Source organism: Dermatophagoides farinae, chromosome 6, assembly GCF_024713945.1.
Source record: "Dermatophagoides farinae isolate YC_2012a chromosome 6, ASM2471394v1, whole genome shotgun sequence".
Taxonomy (NCBI): Eukaryota; Metazoa; Arthropoda; class Arachnida; order Sarcoptiformes; family Pyroglyphidae; genus Dermatophagoides; species Dermatophagoides farinae.
Window position 1 is genome coordinate 2,289,902 of NC_134682.1, and position 20,772 is coordinate 2,310,673.

General features: G+C 27.8%; 2 protein-coding genes across 7 annotated transcripts in view; both read left to right on the plus strand.

Moving 5' to 3' along the window:
* Window positions 1-16,754, plus strand: part of LOC124493603 (uncharacterized) — a 40,429-nt gene extending 23,675 nt beyond the window's left edge. For 4 of the 6 annotated variants that reach the window (XM_047056700.2, XM_075731861.1, XM_075731862.1 and 1 more), the window contains exons 3-10: window positions 9,629-9,706; window positions 11,667-11,783; window positions 12,033-12,240; window positions 12,327-12,469; window positions 13,335-13,729; window positions 14,982-15,051; window positions 15,347-15,658; window positions 15,835-16,754. In XM_047056700.2, coding sequence (XP_046912656.1) covers window positions 9,629-9,706; window positions 11,667-11,783; window positions 12,033-12,240; window positions 12,327-12,469; window positions 13,335-13,729; window positions 14,982-15,051; window positions 15,347-15,658; window positions 15,835-15,849 — 1,338 coding nt within the window. In that variant the 3' untranslated portion in view covers window positions 15,850-16,754. The remainder of the gene's footprint in view (window positions 1-9,628; window positions 9,707-11,666; window positions 11,784-12,032; window positions 12,241-12,326; window positions 12,470-13,334; window positions 13,730-14,981; window positions 15,052-15,346; window positions 15,659-15,834) is intronic. The other 2 variants (XM_075731865.1, XM_075731864.1) reach the window with 2 other exon arrangements.
* Window positions 16,755-19,296: 2,542 nt separating this feature from the next.
* LOC124493381 (uncharacterized) lies at window positions 19,297-20,748 on the plus strand. The gene is made up of 2 exons (XM_047056458.2): window positions 19,297-19,787; window positions 20,011-20,748. Exons 1-2 carry the CDS (start codon window positions 19,571-19,573, stop codon window positions 20,157-20,159), a joined length of 366 nt encoding a protein of 121 aa, XP_046912414.1. The 5' UTR covers window positions 19,297-19,570; the 3' UTR covers window positions 20,160-20,748.
* Window positions 20,749-20,772: the final 24 nt, after the last annotated feature.

Here is a 20,772-nt window from a genome sequence, read left to right on the forward strand (position 1 = left end):
TCAAAACAATGTGTTTGAAATTGTCATGTTTTCAAAATCAATTTAAACCAATGATGAGAAAAAAAAGAGAAAAAGAAACAGATTGCATACAGATAATTTGCATACAATTTCAAATAGTCAACATTGATTATCGATAAATTATTATATGATGATGATGATCCATGGTCTACATTTTCAAACGGATCTAATTTTTTTTTGCTCCTTCAAAACCATTATGTTATTGAAATGAAGTGAAAAAAAAAGAAATAGATTAGTAGATTGAAACCAATCCATTAAAATCAATCAATCAAACACCAGAAAAAAAACAGAGCAAATGTCAAACATTATAAACCAGTAATATCCATCATCATAACCTAATAATAAATTTTATGATGATGATGGTCATAATAATGGGAAACAAAACAAAACAAAAAAAAATGGAAAATTTTCTCTGTTTTGTTTCTCAAATATTCGATTCTGTAATCAAAGAATTTTATTGTATTTTTTTCCACTGGAATACCAACAAAAACAACAAACAATGAAAAAAAAAGATCATAGATAGATAGATAACACATTAACATATAGCACATTAAACATTGGTTATTTTTATAGGTTGTTTTCTGGTTTCTATCCACCTAGTTTTTGTTGTTTTCGGATCTTTTTTTTTTGGTTTCAAACAAATGAAAAAAGACCATAATAATAATAATAATAACCGATACAAGATGCAAAAGAATCTTGAAATTACTACAGTTAAACTAAAAAAAAAAAAAAGATATCGACAAAAAAGAAAGAATTCAAGAATAATGAAATGAAATGAAATAATAAAAATAAGAAATGAATTTTTTCCGCCTTTTCTCTCATTCTGGAATTATATGAAAGTTATATGGTTGATCATATTCTACCATTCCATTGGTGTGTGTGTGTGTGTCTGTGTTTGTCGAACCACAAAAAGAAATTAAAACCAAGGAAAAAAAATCTTTCTTAGCTTAACATAAATGTTTCCGATGTTGGTTGATGATGGTTGGTTTTTTTTTGGCTGGTTAGGGGTGAAAGCAAAGTTTCCAGAAATGAAAACTTTTTTTGTTTGTTTGTTTGTTTGTATTTGTTTTTCAAAACTATACTGCTACTACAATATTGCCATCATCATAATAACCATTATTATTATTATTATTATCAGAATCTCACCTACAATAACGGTAAAAGTAACGATTGAATGAACATTTAAATCATTTGATGTCTGATGTGTGTTCCGGTTATAGCAGTGTTCAATTCTGATTTCGAAAAAAAATGATTCAAGTATCAAGAATAAACGGTTCAGTTACAGAGAGAAAAAGACCATAATGTTTGAAACTTCACAAAACAAAAATAAAAATTCCAGAATAAAACATCAATAAATAGTCATGTTATATGTTTGAAATGGTTTTTTTCAAATTCCATTTTGTCTATTTTGATTTTTTTTTGTTTTGTAAATTGTGGAATGATGTTTGTGTGTGTGTGTGTGTGTGTGGTAAAGATTGATTAGTACCGGAAGGGAATGTATAATGTATGGGAAAATAGTGGCCATTATAATTTTGTTCACATTTTCACTTTTTTACTATCTTCTTGACAGAATTGTTTCCATGTTGACATTCGTGAACAACAAACGCAACAATCATTTAATAAAATGAACTTGAATAACAGATCGATCAACGGACATTCGTTCGTTCATATTCATTCATTCATTTATTCATTCAGATCGATCGATATGAATGGGAATCAAATTGAATCGAAACAAAAAAAAAATTGTGCAAAAAAAAGTAGTAAATGGAAAAGACATGAAAATGTGTGGTGGAAAATCATTTTTTTTCCGGAAAAAAATTGATTCAATTGAAAATGAAAACGAAACGAATGGAAATTTTTTGTTTGTCGTTGTTTTCACTTGCAATACACACAAACACACACACACACACACAGTTGAATCAAATATTAATATAAAATGTTCCAAGAAAAAAATTTTGCTCATTTTTTTTTGATTGCCCTGTCAATCAAAAATTTTTTGTTCTGTTTTCATTAACTTTATTCTTGAAATGTCAGATAAGATGGTGAATAAAATTTTTTTTTTCATTCGATCTCTTTAGTCACACATGATGGCCATCCATAGAATCATAATTTTGAATTTCATTTTTACAAAAAAAAAAAAAAAAAAAAAATGAAATGAAATTCTCGGTCAACCACAAACCACATAGACCCAAGAATAATGATGACGACGATGATGATAAACAGCAGCGAAATTACAGTATACACATCTATTATCTGATTATATTAAACCGCGGTGAGATAGCAGCAAGATGAACCAGAAAAAAAAACATGAACAGATCAAATCTACATAAAATGATGATGATGATAAATTGTGCAAAATGAAAAAAAAAATTCTTTTCTCCGTTTATAATTTCTATTCTATTCTATTTCAATTTCATTTTGTTCCATATTGTAATGTGAAAAATGAATTTGATCGGCATACAGAATGATTCTGACCAATTTTAAAACGATATATTTATTTATTATCATTGTTTTGATGATGAAATATTGTTTGTTTGTTCCATGAATAAATGAAAAAAAAAAACAAAATGAAAACAAATCTAAATTAAACCGGTAGCAAACAAAACATTATGATTTAGTGAATTATTTTTTTTTGTTTTCTTGCCACACCCCTTGTTTTTTTTACTGGTTGAACGAAAAGAATGGCAAAAAAATTCTTGCATTTGCATATTTATGGATCGTCATTTATATTTTCAATATATTCATTTCAAATTTTTTTTTTCTACAATCAACCAATTTAGAATTGATAATATATAATATATATTTTCGCGTGCAATGATCACATTTAGATTCTGTTTGCCATATATTTATTTTTATTTCATTGGATTTTTCCCGTTTTACATAATATAAAATATAGATGGAACACCAGACATACAATGACTAGACCAAAGAATTCTTTGATCAATGATTCTATTTTTAGTCGATTGTTGGTGTGTGTGTGTCTGGTTTTTGTGCATATTTATAAAAATTGAAAATTCTTTCCAAATAGCTTCTGTTGTTGTTGTTGTTGTTGTTGTTGTCATTGTTGTTGTCGTTGTTGTTGCTGTTCATTTATCGTCCATTTTCATTCATTCATAAACTATTTCAACATTATTTAACTTTCCATGAATTTATGTCTGAAAAAAATGTGAGAAAAAAAATTTTTTTTTCATCAATAAATGAATGACATTATTCTATGGATGACAATTGGCGCACTTTTTTTTGGCTTTTGATGATGATGATGATGATGATGTATCAAAATAGATACATATCACTATTATATAACATCATTATGATTATTCCGTTTCAAAGCTATGAACAATTGTTCCCGGAAATTTCGGTTTTTATTCTCTTGACAAAATTTTCTTGATCGTCATCATCATCATTGTCATGTTCTATTAATATTGTCGATGTTCGCTCTCTTTCTCTCTCTCTCTCTCTCATTTCGATTTTAAGTGTAACGAGCCCTCAGTTTCCTGCAACAAAAAAAAAATAAAAGATCGAAACGGTAAAAAATGGGCAATTGTCATTTTGTCTGTCACACACACACATATATATAGAATCCTAGCAGTAGTTGTCGGTATATTGCATATTTGATTCAATTTTTGGATCAATAAAATTGACTACCAAACACACACACACATTCAGTCATCAAGAAAGTATAATATATTCTCGTGTGTGTGTGTGCTTGTATAAACCAAAAAAAAAAGTCAAATATGGCTGAAAAGAAGAAAAAAAGTATATTCTTGGAACGGAATAATTTCTCATTTTCATTATTTTTGTCACACACACACACACACACACGCACTGAGAGAAACAATTATTCAATCTATATCATTATTGTATCAAAAAAAAATTTTATTCATTTAGTTGCTTGTATTTGTGTCATCAATAACAAAAAACACAGAGAAAGAAAAAAAAACTGAATTGAATTTTGATAAAGAAAAAAAAACAACAACAACCGTAACAACGATAAAATAAGAGCAAACATTGACAATTCTCTATTATCATTAATGAAATGAAATTAAAAGGAAATGATGATGATGATGATGAAAAACCTTATAAAATTAACAAAGTCTCTGGAAAAAGTTTATTTGTCTATTTCATTTTTATTCCCATTTAAATTTCAAATAAATGATGACGTGTTGATTGTTATGAGGTTTTTGTTTTGGTTACCATTATTTTGGTCATCATTATCATTATTGCCATTTTTCTTACCACTCCATTATTTACTTTGCGTTCTATTTTTTAGCTGTTATTTTATTCTTGTTATTGTTGTTTTTGTGTGACACTTTTCGATTAAAAAAAAATAATAATATAGAAAAATACAAAATATAAACAGAAATCAAGTAGTTTGAAATTGAATTTTTTTTTTTGGTTTTTACAATTGAACATTGGTGGGTAAATATTGTTTGCGTGTGCAAGATTCTGTTTCTTCTTCTTTTGTCTGTGTGTGGCTAACAAGCCAATCAGTCAGTCAGCCAGCCAGCCACCACCCAAAAAAAAACAAGAATTAAGATTGTAAGATTTCCATTGAAGCAAATATTACATATTTTTTTCCACTTCAAAATTAAATGATTTTCCAATCTTTTCTTTTTTGTAAAAACACACACACACAGAACATTGAAAAAAAGGTCCATATTAAAAACTTGAGCCCATTGTTTTTCTGGTTGTTTTTGTTATTGTTTTTTGTTTCATTTCACAATGAATGATGACAAAAACAAATGTAATAATAAATTTTTTCTTTATCTTTATTTGTTTTTCCATTTCAACGTCGTCTAATATTCCATGTTCCATGTTCAAATATAAAATTTTTCTTCCCATTTGAATCAAAAAATAGAACGAATAAAAAAAAAGAAGAAGAAACTTATGTTTAGAATATTCTTATTACCATAAAAATGACTGATTGTTTCTGCTTATTATGTCACTATTCTTTTATATCATAATAATTATTCAATTCAATTTGATTCCATTCAAGAATAATAACAACAACAGCAACAACAAAAAAATGACGATTCTATTTAGGAATAACCATTTTTTTCTCTGGGTAAACATAGATTCACACACACACACACACACACAAAAAGCCAGAATAAATTCATTCATTAAACATTCATTCGAATGTCAAACAATTTTTTTTCGGAATAATATTTATTCATTCAAATATTGGTCATTTGGGAATTTTTTTTATTTTGGTCGGCCTAGCACACTATTACAATACAGTGAATCGAAACGAGTAGTGAAAAAATGAAATTACCAAAAAAATGAAAAAGTCGAACAATTGAAAAATTTTTTTTTTCAGGATCCCAGAAAATTTTTTCTAAAAATTTCATTGTTTTGTGTCAAGTTACAGGTGGTGGTAGTAGTGGCGGTGGTAATAGTTGTTGTGGAAAAGAAACCTGATGGACCTTGGAGGCTTTTATTGATGTTGTAATCAAAATGAATTGGGCGTAACCGGAATTCAGTGGAAAATAGAAATTTTTTATCCCTATTAATTTTTCTAATTAAACTTAGTACTTTATTGCAACACTGAAACAAACAAACAAACAAAAAAAAACAATTCAATTTAGATTTTAGGTCGCGTCTATACATACATCGTGGTGGTTGTTGTGTGTTATTTTCTTTAGATCGATCAAATCTACCTATAAAAAACCCAAACTGTGGTTAATGAATTTAGATTACAACAACAACAACAACAACTACTACTACTACTACCACCTATAGATTGTCACCAGAAATGAAATGGTTTTCCAGAAGCGAAAAGAAATTCTTTTTTTCCGTTGTTGTTGTTGTTGTTTGTTCACTACATGACATTTTCATTTTAATCATAATTATAATTCAAAATAGAAAAAAAAACCAGAATCGTTACAATTTGCTGCCACCCACCAACTAATGTGACACTTTTATTTTTATACACACACTTAAATGTGGAACAAAATTGAAATGAAAATTTTTTTTTGTGGATCGAAATCAATGTATTCCCGACACACACACACACAAACGAAAAAAAAAACTTTTTTCCCTATTTCCAATTCATTCCGGAAATTTTTCAGCATTCTTTCATGTCAAACACCAACAAACACCATAACCCAAGGTAACCAAATTGAAAAGTTTTTTTTCCTTTGATGATCTGGTCAAACATTGATCGGAATCTGTATTTGTCATTTACTAGCATTGTGAAAAAAAACCAGGAGAATATTCTCAAAATTTAGAAAACAATTATTAATATGATTGTTTGAAACGTAAGCAGCAAAAAAAATTTAGTTATGGAAGCAACTAGCAGAATAATAAGTCAAAAACACATATAAACATTTCATTTGCTGTTCATTTTCAAAAATTTTCAATTGATTTGTCTGTAAATTTTATTCATTCCTTCATTCAATCACCATTTTGTTACTTTATTTTCAGTTGAAAAATCAACCATTTCCTGGGAGAATATCATTTTTTTCTGGCCACAAAATAGGTGTCAACTTTGTTTTTTTTGTGTGTGTTTGAGAATCACACACACATACACACAAGACGGAGAAAATTCACATCAAAGAATTGCCGTTGCTTTTTTCTGTTTTTTTTTCAAAGTTGCCAAATTGAGCTTTTTTTGCAACAAAGAATATTCGGCATATTTTTTTCCTTTCCAATTCTTTCATACAACAACAGCAGCAACAACAAAAAACGTTGGTGACAATTTTTCAAGATTTTCAATGATTCTATTGCTTTTCATTTTATTTGCTGTTTATTTGGAAATCAATTCTTGATACTTTTTTTTTCTTTCCTCTCTTTGGTATTCAATTCTATTTTCTGGCTGGTTTTTTTTTCTCTCGAATACTTGAAATATTCGGTTATTGTTGTTTGAATGTGTGTGTGTGTGTGTGTACTTGCGTACTTGTCACATTCCCTAGTGTTTAAAGATTTTTCTCATTGTGTTTTTTTTCAAGTGTCAAAATTCTTTGATTCTTTCAGTTTATATTGGGATTTTTTTGTTTGTTTGTATTTTTTTTGATACGATTTTCACTACTCAAATTGAATTTTTTTTTCTCTCTCTCTCATTTTCATTTATCGCACTTATAAATAGCTTTTGCATCACTTTTTTTTTATTCTCACCTTACCACATTTTCATTGTGCAACTTTCACATTATTGTCGGGTTTTTTTCCATTTAAATTTTTTTTTCTCTCTCTCTCATTCTTATGAGACAATTTTGAATCTGATATTTTTTTTCTAAGCTGAAATTCAATGAAAAAGACTAGTTTTTTTAAGGTAATTTTTAAGCTTTTTTCCCTTTTATTCATTTGCCGCTGTTTTGATTTTTTTTTTTGCAACAAAATTGTGAAAATAAAATTCGTTTAGAAGAAAAATAAAATGATCATCATCATTATTGTTTACAAAATCTTGAAAAATTTATTTATCGTTTTTTTTTACTTCGAGATCTTCAATGCAATTATCATTAATGTCTCACTTTCGTTCATTTATTGTTTTGTTTTGTTTCGTTTGGTTGGGTTATAAATCTTATCATCATCGTCGTCATTATTATTGCTGTGTTGCCAGGATTTTGATTTGAAAATGAAAACAACAAATTTTATACCTAAACAAATTTTCTTCTTATTCAAAAAAAAAAAAAAAATTCTAGAAACAAATTGTCGCCAGAATTTTTCTTTGTTTTTTAGAGTTTGTTCTTTTCACGATTGTCATTGTAGTTAAGAAAAAAAGATGATAATTATCATTAATAATAATTGTAAATAAAATATCCAAATGATGATGATGATGGGTATAATGACAATTAAGATGATCTAATGATGATGATGGTTTCCACATCATAATTACAACTTGAAACTATCATCATCATCATCATCATTATTCCAGAATTCAGAACCAAAAAAAAAAAAAAAAAGAAAATCGATCAATCGATCGAAAACAATGAGAAAATTTTTTCTTTCTTTTTTTTTGATTGACCAAATGAAAACCTCAAACTATCATTGTTCAAATGCAATTAAAGTATACACATTTATGATTTTTTTGTTTCCTTCATTATTTTCACCATGATTTGTATTTTATTGTTATGAAACGCAGCATCAGCAATTGGAATAAAAAAAAAGTCAAAAGGTCATATTATTATCAATTTTCATTTGTTTCATTATTGGCTAATTACAATATAAAAAAAAAATTCATCACAATGAACAATCAATAGATTGATTTGATTTGATTTGGGAATCGAAATCAAATTAAAGGAATGAATAGAGAAAAAAGGAAGAGATATAAAATCAACCACAATCACATAGTGACCGCAGAATAAAACTTAAAAAAAAGAATCAATTGGTAATAATTAAGAATTTCCTTCCTGTTCGAATATTCTCGATTGTCATCAAATAATGATGATGACATCAACATTGATCCATCGTTGTTTTTTTTTTATTTTACTTTGATTCATATTCTTGATTGATTGTTTCACAATGTTTCAAATCGACAAAATCAGAGACAGAGTCCAAAATGAACAAAGTGAAAAAAATTCTTCTGTATGCAGAATTTCTGCTTGGATAAGCAAAAAAAAAAAAAAAAATTTTTTTTGTTATTCCTCAATTCTCAATTCAAATTCTTTGAATCGTCATCATCATTATTTTCTTTGTCATTCTATTTCAAGTTTGATTCCTAGTTAAATTCCACTCTTTTTCTCAATGATTGGGATAAAATTTTCCAGTTCATTATAATATTCTAAAGTCAAATTTGAAGCGCCAACTAGTGGAATAAATCGATACTTACACCTCAACTTTAGATTAGATTATGATATTTTCATTGTATATTTCTCTTTAACTGGAAGAATTTATAGTGAACAAAAAAGAAAAATGACGAATGATTGCAAAATTCATAAGTAATTTGATTCATTATGTTTTTCACATGATTTTTTTTGCGCTATTTTTTGGAATTTTTTTTTACTTCAAAAGAATTCTACATTCTACAAGCTTTTGTTTTTAAAATAAATGAGAATGGAAAAGAGAAAATTTCGTTATCATGTTGTTGACAAAACATATGAAAAGAAAATTAATCTTTGAATGAACTGAACATAGATGAAATTGGGTAAAAAAAAACGCATTCTATTTTCATTCATCATCCATTCACAATTGTCAATGAATTTTTTTCGAACACTCATTTTTTTTCTTTTTAATATTTGATTCTTTGTATTTTTTTTGGAAAAGATTTAGATTTTGGTCTACAATAGAGAATTTTTTTTGCCCATAAAGAAAAAAAAATTCAACCAATTCCAGAATTTCAGACTATTATGATTCTAATGTTTTTTCTGTTTTCCAAAAAAAAAGTTTTCAAATATTATTAATTAACGCTAATCAAATGTGTGTGTATGCATGATGAAGAAAACTTTTTTCGTGTGTGTTTTTTGCGCGAAAAATATATACATTTCAAGCTGCTGCTGCTGCTGCTTTATATTCTGAGATGATTTTGTTTTGCTTTTGGCCTCAGTCTGTTTTCGATGAAAACAAAAACAATAACAACAACAACAACAACTGGACACAAATTGAAATATTTTCATAAAATTTAAATAATTTTTTTTCATTTTTTTTTCATTTTAAATTAACAAATCAACTTTAGGTACGAACATTGTTCGTTAGTGGACTACCAATGGATGCTAAACCACGTGAATTATATCTATTATTTCGTGCATATAAGGTATGTTGAAATATGATGATGGAATGGATCAAAGTTCATTTTTTTAATTTTTCTTTTCATACAAAAATCAGTTTATTAGTTTGTTTTTTTTCCTATTTGGTTAGTTTTGTCCGTTTCAAATACACACACACACACACATGAATGAATTGATTTGCAGTAGAATTTTTGTTTTGTTTTTTTTGTTTGTTAAAAAATTTTTTAAATCAACTTTTTTTTTGCCATGTTTTGTACTTCATCAATTTGGTTGCAGATGTTTTCTAGAAATTCACACAATTCTTGTTGTTTATTACGAATGAATAAAAACTGAATTCATAATCCAGAAATGAGTAATATTTTTTTTGTTTCATTTGCATGAATTGTTTTTCAGTCATTTATCATTATTTTTTATAATCAAAGAATAAAAGTTTTTCATGTGTGTGTGTGTATGTGGGTGTACAGTTACAATTCACAGGGAAACAAACAATGGAACAAGTTTCAAAAATTATTATCAATCAACAATGATGATTGGCTGTTCCATTTGTATTGACCCCATAGGCAATCATGTTTTGAATATTTACATCATCAATAAATTCATTTTGATTTTGTAGTTCATTTTCTTAGCTTATGTTAGTCGTGCGTTGTTGCTGTTTTTTTTATTCTGTTTATTTTTGTGTTTTTTCAAATACAAATAAATAAATCAATACCAAATCAATCAATGTGTGTGTGTGAGTATTATTTTGCATATATGTATTTGTGCAGAAGAAAAAAATACACCATGTTAATATAATTAGATGCTACAAACTAATGGTTAGTCATCATATGTGTACAGATGATAGTATGAAATCATCTGTACCATAATGGACACACACACGACTAATGCTTGTTAGTGGTGGTTATATTAGATGAACAAAAGTTTTCTTATCATAAAGCTCTGATTTCGTGGCAATGTTTTATGTATTTATTTCAACGTTATATCTATGAATTTGGCAATGTGGCTATGTGGTCCATGTGTCCATTAAAACTGTGCGTGTGTGTGTGTGTTTGTTTCAAATAAAATCCACACACTTTATTTTGTGTTTGTCACTATGTTGATGATGATGATAATGAAATATTCATAAGTGTTTTAGTAGAAATCTTTTTTGCATATGCATGTTTGGCACCTGAAAAAAAAATCATTAATTTAGTCTTCAAACAAATCTAGTTAATTGAACACACAAACACACACACACTCATTCAGAATCCAAACAGAATCCATTAAGAAATGATTGAGATTAACAATGATTGTTTCATAGAAGAAAAAAGTTTAAACTATTTCAACTGCCACACACAAACACACACAAAAGATCATCATCACATATAATTTGTTTCAAAGTGTTTGTTACATTTGTCAGTTTAAGCGAAAAACGAAAAAATAAAAATAAACAAAAAAAATTGAGACATGAACATTTTGGCCAAAATATAAATTGGATTACCGTTAGATGAGGATGATTTTTTTTGTTTTTGTTTTCGATATATTATTTTAGATGTTTATGGCGGAAAAAATATCATCATCATCAATGTTATTAGCGTAATTCATTTTTGTCATTAAAATTTAGTGTGGAAAAAAAACCGACGGTTGAAATAAGATTCGACAAATAATAATGCTACGATTCGTGAAAATAATGCCTTTCACCCGCAATCATGATTTTCTTAATTAACATTATGTAGGCGTTTTTTTTTGTTTTGTTTGTTTGTTTTCAAATTACTTTTGACAGTTCACCACAATTCTTCTGGCAAAGGTATTGATTGTGCATTGTTGTGATGATGATGATGATGAAATTTTCAAATCACACAATTTTATTCGACTTTTTTTTTCCCGTTTGTAATGCTAATTTCTTTTGACATTTATTTTGTTTTGTTGTTTCATTATAAAAAAAAATCTTTTTGTTGATTTTTTATGGTTTCAATTTCTCAATCGTTTTTTTTGTCATTATATTTATAGGGATACGAAGGATCATTATTAAAAGTGACCAGTAAAAATGGAAAAACATCATCACCGGTTGGTTTTGTTACATTCTCAACAAGAGCTGGTGCTGAAGCTGCTAAACAAGATTTACAGGTAAAAAAATGAAGAAGAAGAATTCTTAGTCAAAGAAAAAAACAAAAACAAAACAGGACAATTCTTTTTTTTATGATTTCGTGCTTTTTCTATAATCATAAAATGGAAAATCATTTCATTTTGTTTCATTGTTATCTATAAAGTAATTTGTTTTTATTCATCATATTTTTTATGTCTTTTTTTCGTCTATCAACATTGATGATAATAAAAATGGTCCATCATCGATTACAACAACAACAACAACAACAGCAAGGTATCCGGTTTGATCCTGATTTACCACAAACAATAAGGCTTGAATTTGCCAAGAGCAATACCAAAGTGAACAAACCAAAACAATCATCATTGCCTTTATCATCATCATCATCTTCATCGGCAGCTGCTGCCGCTGCCGCAGCAGCAGCCGCTGCTACTGCCTCAAATCATCCGGCAGCATTAGCGATGCATCCTCTTACTGGCCGTAAGTATTTTTCTTTTTTGTTTGTTTATTTGCCAATTTCATTTTTTTTTCTTTGAATAATTTTATTTTTTTTTCTTTTGGAATAGTCGATCTAAGTGCTGCATTGTTTTCGAATCCACATGATAGCTGGGCAACACCACATCCATTATCATTTCCGGAAATGACTACATCAGCTGCATTACATTCAGCTGCAGCATTAGTACATCCGGCATTACATGCTCAACTACCGGTATGTTTGTAAATATTTATGAAATATATTTGAACAAACATGCCAAATAAACCAAAATATATAATCATTATAATGATGATAACAGTAATCTACTACAATTACAACAACAACAATAACAACAACAACAACGATGATATTATTATTATTCTTTATTAAATAAAAACAGGCACGCATTATATCTCAAGAATTTCAGAATAAAAAATTTTCTCTAATTCTAAATTTAGATATTAGTGTTTAGGTGTTATTATTTCAAAATAAAAAAAAAAATATTTTCCATTTTCTCTTTGAACTTTCAAAAAAAAAAAAAAAAAATTCCATTCCATTCATTATGAACTAATTGATTGATCTGATCTCTCTATATCTTTATTTCCATTATATTTTGCACTGTCACCAATAATCCACCCACCCACCCACACATACACACACACACACACATACTGCACACAAATTGATTAAAAATTAATTTCAATAATCACTTGACCTTGTTTTTATTTCAATTATGTTTTCTCCTCTTTCTTTTTTATTCAATGTCTGCCATCATTTTCATTCACGCACACACACACACACACACACGAATTCGGTTCATGGTTATTTCATTTGTTTTTATCTTGATTTTTTTTTACCACCACCACCACCATCGTCATCATCATCATCATTATCATCACTTTTTTCTCGTATGCATTTCTGAATCTTGTTTTTTTTATTCATTTATGAATGATTCGACCATTTTCTATGTAATATGTTTCACCAATATGCACATCATCACACCTATTTGTTTCCTCCAATTACCCAAACATTCACACACACACACCTACAAATATCCTATTTTATATACAAAAAAAAATTTCGAATAAATACAAATTAGCAGCCTCAATTAGCAGCCGTACCACATCCAATGAATCATGGTCATGCAGCAGCAGCCGCCGCAGCAGCAGCCGCAGTATTAGCCGCAAATCATCATCATCATCATCATCATCATCCTTCAATGCATCATGGAACAATACCACCATCACATTTAGTTGCCGCATCATCAACAACAGCAGCAGCAGCAGCTCTTGCAGCAACTCCAATTGGTCAAACACCACCAATATCATCATCATCATCATTATCATCATTAACAACAACCACAGCACATCATCATCATCAACAACAACAACAACAACAATCAAATAATTGCAATACAACACCATGTTCAACATTATTTGTTGCCAATCTTGGACAATTTGTTTCTGAACAAGAGCTAAAGGAATTATTTGGAAGGTATAAACATAGTATTAAATAATAATCATCATCATGATACAAATCAAAAACATTTACAAAATATAGCAATTTGTGGTAACAAAAAAAAAAAAAAAAAAAAAAAAAAACAAACAAACAATACACCCACCCACACACACACACACAAACACATTATCTATCAGACAGTGGCTAAAATTTTTCATTTTTCGTTGTTGTTGTTATTTTGTTTCTTTCTCTCTTTCTCTTTCATCATCATTCGAACGTAATCATTGGAATTGTCATCATCATCATTATCGTCATCATCATCATGACTATCATCACTGAATCATTAAAAGGGGCGAAATAAACTAAAAAATGAGTGTGTTGAACATAATGAAAGAATTTTATTACCTGAATGAATGACCGAATGAATGAATGGTGAACAGAGAAAAAAAAATTGATAAATCAAGGAGAAATGATGATCAATCGATTGATTGTGACAATAATAAGTTAAGTCAATTTAAGAAAAAAAAAACATCATCCATTTCAAATTTGATATAAATCGCATTTTCTTTCAATTTTCTCGAAAATTTTTTTTCTTTTTGTTGGTTTCGTTTTTTTTTCGCTTGCCTCTCGCCTAATGAATGATGATGATGCACTCATAAACAAACACACCCACCTCAGCTAAACACAAATAAATTAAAGATTCTTTTTTTTCTAATTAGGTTAGAATTCTTCAAGATCAGAATATTCACTACGGCCAAAAAAAAAATTAGACACAAACACTAAAATACAAAACAAGGGCCTAAAATGATGATGGCATGAAATGATACGACAAAAAAAAAACATTGATTCTGATTCTCTCTTTCTCTCTCTGTTTGTGTGTGTGTGTATGTTTTTGCACTAAAATCACTTTGACACTGGACAAAAGAATGAAAAAAAAATTGCAAAAATTCATCATCACATCAATTTCACTTGTTATTTCAGATATTTCTTGCATTTTGCTCACCTGATTCAAATCGATCAATCAATCAATCAATGGTTTCAATTATTCACCATTCACATACCACATAACACATACACATATACACAAAAACATGTGTCTCAATGATTTTATACTGATTTTTTGATTTTTTTTTCTCTCTCTCTTTTTCTCTATTTTTTTTCATCCATTTGTATCACCACTTTTTTTTTACTGTGTTTGTGTTTGTGTCTGGTTTTTGTGTATTGTATGATTTTTTTTTTTTTTGAAAACAAACAAACAAACCAACCAAAAAAAAAAAAAAAAATTTAGTTTTATTGGATTCTGCCGACTACGGATGCATAACAAAAGTGGAGCACCGGTTGCATTTGTCGAATTTACGGTATGCAAATTTTTTTTCTGATTGTTTGATAATGATCTTTTCTTCTTTTTGGCTTGATTCTGTCCGATTATTTTTGCATATTTGCAAACATAATTTGCATATAATCAATCAAAATACACACAAATAAATAGAATAGATTAAGATTAATGAATCAAATAAAGATCTAATCCAGATAATTTTCATTTTAATTTTCATTTTTTTCAATCTATTTTTTCACGCTTCAAACTAACAAACAAACAACTAATAATATTATTAATCATCATCATTTTTGTATATTCATTTTTTTTTTTGGCAGGATATACGTTTAGCAACACATGCAATGAATGCCTTACAAGGCTTTATATTATTTTCATCTTCAGATCGTGGTGGTATACGTATAGAATATGCAAAAAATAAAATGGGTGACATATCCGGTTCATCATCCGGTGGTTCATCATCTACTGGTGGTGGTTGTAGTGGTGGTGGTGGTGGTGGTGGATCATCACTTAATAGTCAACCATTGAATAATCATAATCATAATAATAATAATCATCATCATCATATTCATCAACATCATCTTCAACTTCATCATCATAATCATAACCATAATCATGATGTAGCCAATTCGGTATGTATGAAAATTAAAATTCTTCATCGTAGCGCCATCTGTGTCGAGAAAACATTGATTAAAATCAACAAGTAATTTTTTATTTAGTCATTTCTCAAGACGATAGTTGGCGCCACAAGTTTTATTTCATACTAATAATTTTTTTTTTAAATTTATTCATTCAATTGATTCTATAGATTGGCCATGATTAAAAACAGCAACAACAACGAAAGAATCGGAATGAATTTTTTATTTGAAAAAAACCTGATAAAAAAACAATTTCCAAACAAAAAAAAAAAAAAAAAAAACGAAATCATAAACCGTTGGACTAATGCTACTTAATCTCAATTTTAATTTTAAAACAAAAAAAGAATTCATTCATCGATCACCTTTATCAATCATCATATCATTCATTATACAAAAACAAAGACAAAAAACAAAATGAAACAAATAAACAATTCATTGATTCATTGATCATCGTTGTCCTTATTTTTTTTTGTTCCAATTATTGTTTGCTTACTCAATTATTGCATTCTTTTTTTTTTGTTTCAAATTCTTTTTTTCTTCTTCTTCTTCTTCATATCTTTCTCATCATTACAATCAATCAATCAATTAATCGATCGAAAATATTGGAACTTTTAAAATTTTACCATTGGATATCATTATCATTCTATTATTATACTTACTTATTATTGTTGTCTATTTGGATTTGTGAACTGTTATTTTTCTAATGAAAATTTTTTTTCTGGCTATTGTCTCTCTCTCTCTCTCAATATTATTATATTCAAACATTAATTTTCTGGTCAAAAAAAATTAAAAAAACCGATTTTTTTTCTTCGCTCTATGGCCATTGTTTCCTTCATTATAATCATCATCATCGACATCATCATCATCATCAATATGTGGTCATCATCATGGATCCTGTATCCTGGATTCAGGATCATCATTATCGAGCTGTTTGATTATATATTATTATTATTATCATTATTATTGTAATGAATAATTATGGAATGTAATTTATTATTATTATTATTATTATAGCAACATATGAAAAATGGACAGAAAAAATTTTGAAAAAAAGTATTAAAAACATCATCATCATCATTATTATCATTAATTTGCATTTTTTCCATTTTCTTCCTTTTTTTTGACAATTTTGAAGTAAATAACCACTAAAAAAAACAATCAGGTACAACCGAGAAAAACCGGAACCAGTTCCTATTGTTTAGTTTTGATTTGAGTTCCAATTTTTTTGTTGTCTGGGATTCAGCATACCCTAGTGGTGTGCATGAAAATATTAAATTTTTTTTTTTGGTTTGTTTTCATCCATAAATAATGATGAAAATGTGGTCAGACCAAAATTTTGTCAAATTTTTCATGATTTTTTTTCTGAACAAACAAACAAACACAAACACAAACACACAAGTTGGACTCGAATTGAATTGAATAATAATGTAGTGATGTGGTCAATTTTCAAGAATAATTTTGTATTCCAATGATTATATTACATTGGTACACGAATTTATGATCATCGTTCCCATTGAATATATTTTTTTTTAAATTTTTTATGACAAAAAATAACTATCATTTGATATCATCAATGTTGGAAGTCAAAAAAAAAAAAAAAAATAATAATAATAATGACGACAACAGAATTTTAGCCTGAAAAAGAAAAGTTGTAGGTTTTCATCATTATTGTGATGACAGTGGAATTTTCATTTTTGTTTTTATATGATTCATAAAATGAAACATTGATTTCGATATATTCAATTGATCTATCGATTCGAACTATATATTATTTTATTATTATGCTAAGGTTACATTCATAAGTTTGATCTATCAGATGTTTTTTTTTCACCTAAAGAGCAAACGACAAACATAAACAATGAAAAAAAATTTAAAAATTGAAAAAATTCTGCTGATATGCTGCCACTATCATAATCAAATTTCATTATTTTGAATTTCTTGATTGCTTGATTTGATTATTATCCAAATAAATCAGATTGGATTACGAAAACAAAAAACCACCATCACCACTACCACCACAATCAATATTGATTTGATTAATTACTAATTTAATTTTCATCACTACCATCACAACAATTACGAATACGTGCCATCACAACCATACACACACACACAAATATCTTATGGTAAGATCAATCAATAGTGTAAACATGAAATCACTGGAATGACAATCAAATTAGATGAAGCACGTATTAATATTAATAAATGTGTATATGTGGCTTATAGCTATGACCTTTAACCCTTTTTTTGTGTCCAAAAAAAATAAAAATAAAATCATTCCACATTTCATCAACGGATCTTTTGAACGATAAATAAATAAAAACCTGATCAATGTTTGTTTGATTCATAATCAAAAAAAAAAGAAGAAAAATTATTATTTAATAGTGGAAAAAAAACTTGAAAATAATATTTATGATCCGGTGGGCAGAATCAACATATTGACATCACTATACACAAATATCTAGAGGGATGAAAAGGAAATTTTATTGAAAATTCAGATTTTTTTTTCATGGAAAAATGAACGAAATCAAACAAACATATATACACACACAGAATTTTGAAAAAAAAACATTGACATTTATGAAAAATGAAATGAAATGAAAATAAGTTTTTTTCAACAACAATAACATATGATGTCAATTGGAATTACGACAGATGGATCAGAATGTTTTGTTGTTGTTTTTTCTTGGAAAACTTTTTCAAAATTGTTTTATTTTTTGCCATCTTCTACGATGATGATGATGATCAATTTTCTCAATCCGAAATCAATTGATTTAACCACAAAAACATATATATATCAATATGTTTCGATGATATGAGGAACAAACCAACATTTTTTTTCTGAATTTTTGTTTCGATTTTTCTTTGTTTGATCCATCAAACAACAACCAGATCATCTCCAAGGAATATTCAATTTTTTTTTCGTACATTTGAAACGGACGTTGACTGTTGACTTTTGATGTTGTTGTTGATGATAATCAATGAACAGATAAATGAATTATTTCAACAACAACAACAACAAAAAAGATTAATGGCCAAAAACAAAAACAAAAAAAAATGTTGATAATTAGTGATGGATTTTGTGTAAAAGAAAAGAACAAAGACAAGAAACACTGCTCATTAGTGATCATCTGATGATTGATGATGATTTCCAATTTTCAAAATCAAATCTTAATCAAATCAAATGAAAAAAAAAATTACAACGGAACAAATAAACCAATTCTCTGTGGTTGATTTTTTTTTTGTTTGTTTGTTTGTTTGTTCGATTCCATGAAAACCACAACAAGTATAATAATAAAAAAAAAAAAAAAATTTGAAGCAGCAGCACCAGCACCAGCAGAAACATGAATCCGTACACAGTTCAAGCAACCAAACAACAATTCTATTTTTATTTTTAAAAAGCCATAACATCATCATCATCATCATCATCATTACAATCAATATAAACAGAGAAAAAAAAATTAAATGATGTCGTTAATTACTGTTGGTAAGTAGATGTTATTACAACATCACATAACAAAAACTAGCAGTAAAAATTACAATGAAACGTGATACATAATATAAAATCTCAAAAGGATTTTTTTTTTTGGTTGTCTTTTTAGTTGAAAATGACGACAATATGGTATTGTTAATTGTCAGTTGTTGTTGTTGTTGTTGTTATTGTTGTTGTTGTTATTGTTCGAAATGAACCATATAAAAATAATGACAAACTGATTGGATATTTAAACTGAAGCTTTTCAAGCTCATTTTCAGAATTATTTTCAAAAACATTCATCAACCATCATCAACCATCAACCATCATCATCATCGACGAATCGAAAGAATCGGTTGTCAGAAAACTTTGTTGATTTTTTTTTTTAGTCTGAAAGATTGATCATATTTTACTTTGTTTGTGAGAATAAAAAAATGGCCTCAACATTGACAAAATCGACAACAACACCATGTATATTGTATCGAACAATATTTGTATTGACTATATTGGTCATTTATTATTCCAGTTTTTGTATGATTGATGCATTGAAAAAACCACCATTGAATGGCGGAATTTTTGGTAAACGATCATCATCATCAATAACGATGCCATTATCATCACAATCGATGATTGGTCGTTTCATAGCCCAAGGTTTGTATTTTTTTATTTTGTTTTAAAATTAAAAATAAAAACAAGTCAGTCAGATGTTCATGGCAAAAAACCCGGCCATTTACACACGAAAATGACGGTTATAAGAAATGAACCGTCAATTCTGAACACACACGACAAATTATCTTCCAATAAAAGTGATTGTTCCATAAATCCAATAGTTTGACCATAGCTTAATTTTTTGTTTTGTTTTCTGTTTTAACAGAAACGGATGGCGATATGATGATAAACAATGTATGCGATCTGGTCACTAATCTGATGCCAGCCTGTAATAATTGGTACATGAGAATGAATGAAATGGTCAACAACAACAACAATAATAATAATAATAATAATAACAACATTAATAAATGATGTTAGAATCGAATTTGGATCGACAATCATCATCAATTATATTATACATTTAAAATCTGGATCATATGCTGACCAAACCATGAAAACGAGTGAAAAAGAAATGCCCAAATACAAAACCATTTTTTTTGAATTTGAATACGAAAAAAAATTGGAGAATTTTCCCACTTTATCATTATCAATTGTTTGTTTATAAAACAAATTTTTCAGTATATTCTCAGTATTTAGAGAATCTGAAAATATTCTTTGCCCATTTTAAAATTGATTTTATTGATTATCATCATCATCATCATCGTCATTATTGATGAAAATTTTGAAAGAAAAAAAATCTTATTTTGTTCGCTTCTTATTACACACACACATCCAAAAAAAAACACGTTTAATTACGATTTTAACAATTTCAGAATTTGAATTCTGAATCACCACCTATACATACAAACACACATCCATACATTTATCAGATGGAAAGTTGAAAATTTTTTCTCTTCATTTTTTCTGATAAAAAATATAAAATGCAAACTCAAAATAAAACAACACTCGATGAATACAACTGATGGAACAGACAAAATGACAGACAAAATTCTACATAACCAACAAAAAAAACAAAAATCCAAAA

Coding starts and splice junctions, on each gene's coding strand:
- LOC124493381 (XM_047056458.2), top strand. CDS start 19,571: ATGGCCTCAACATTGACAAAATCGACAACAACACCATGTATATTGTAT. Junction 19,788..20,010: donor TGGTCGTTTCATAGCCCAAG/GTTTGTATTTTT, acceptor CTGTTTTAACAG/AAACGGATGGCGATATGATG.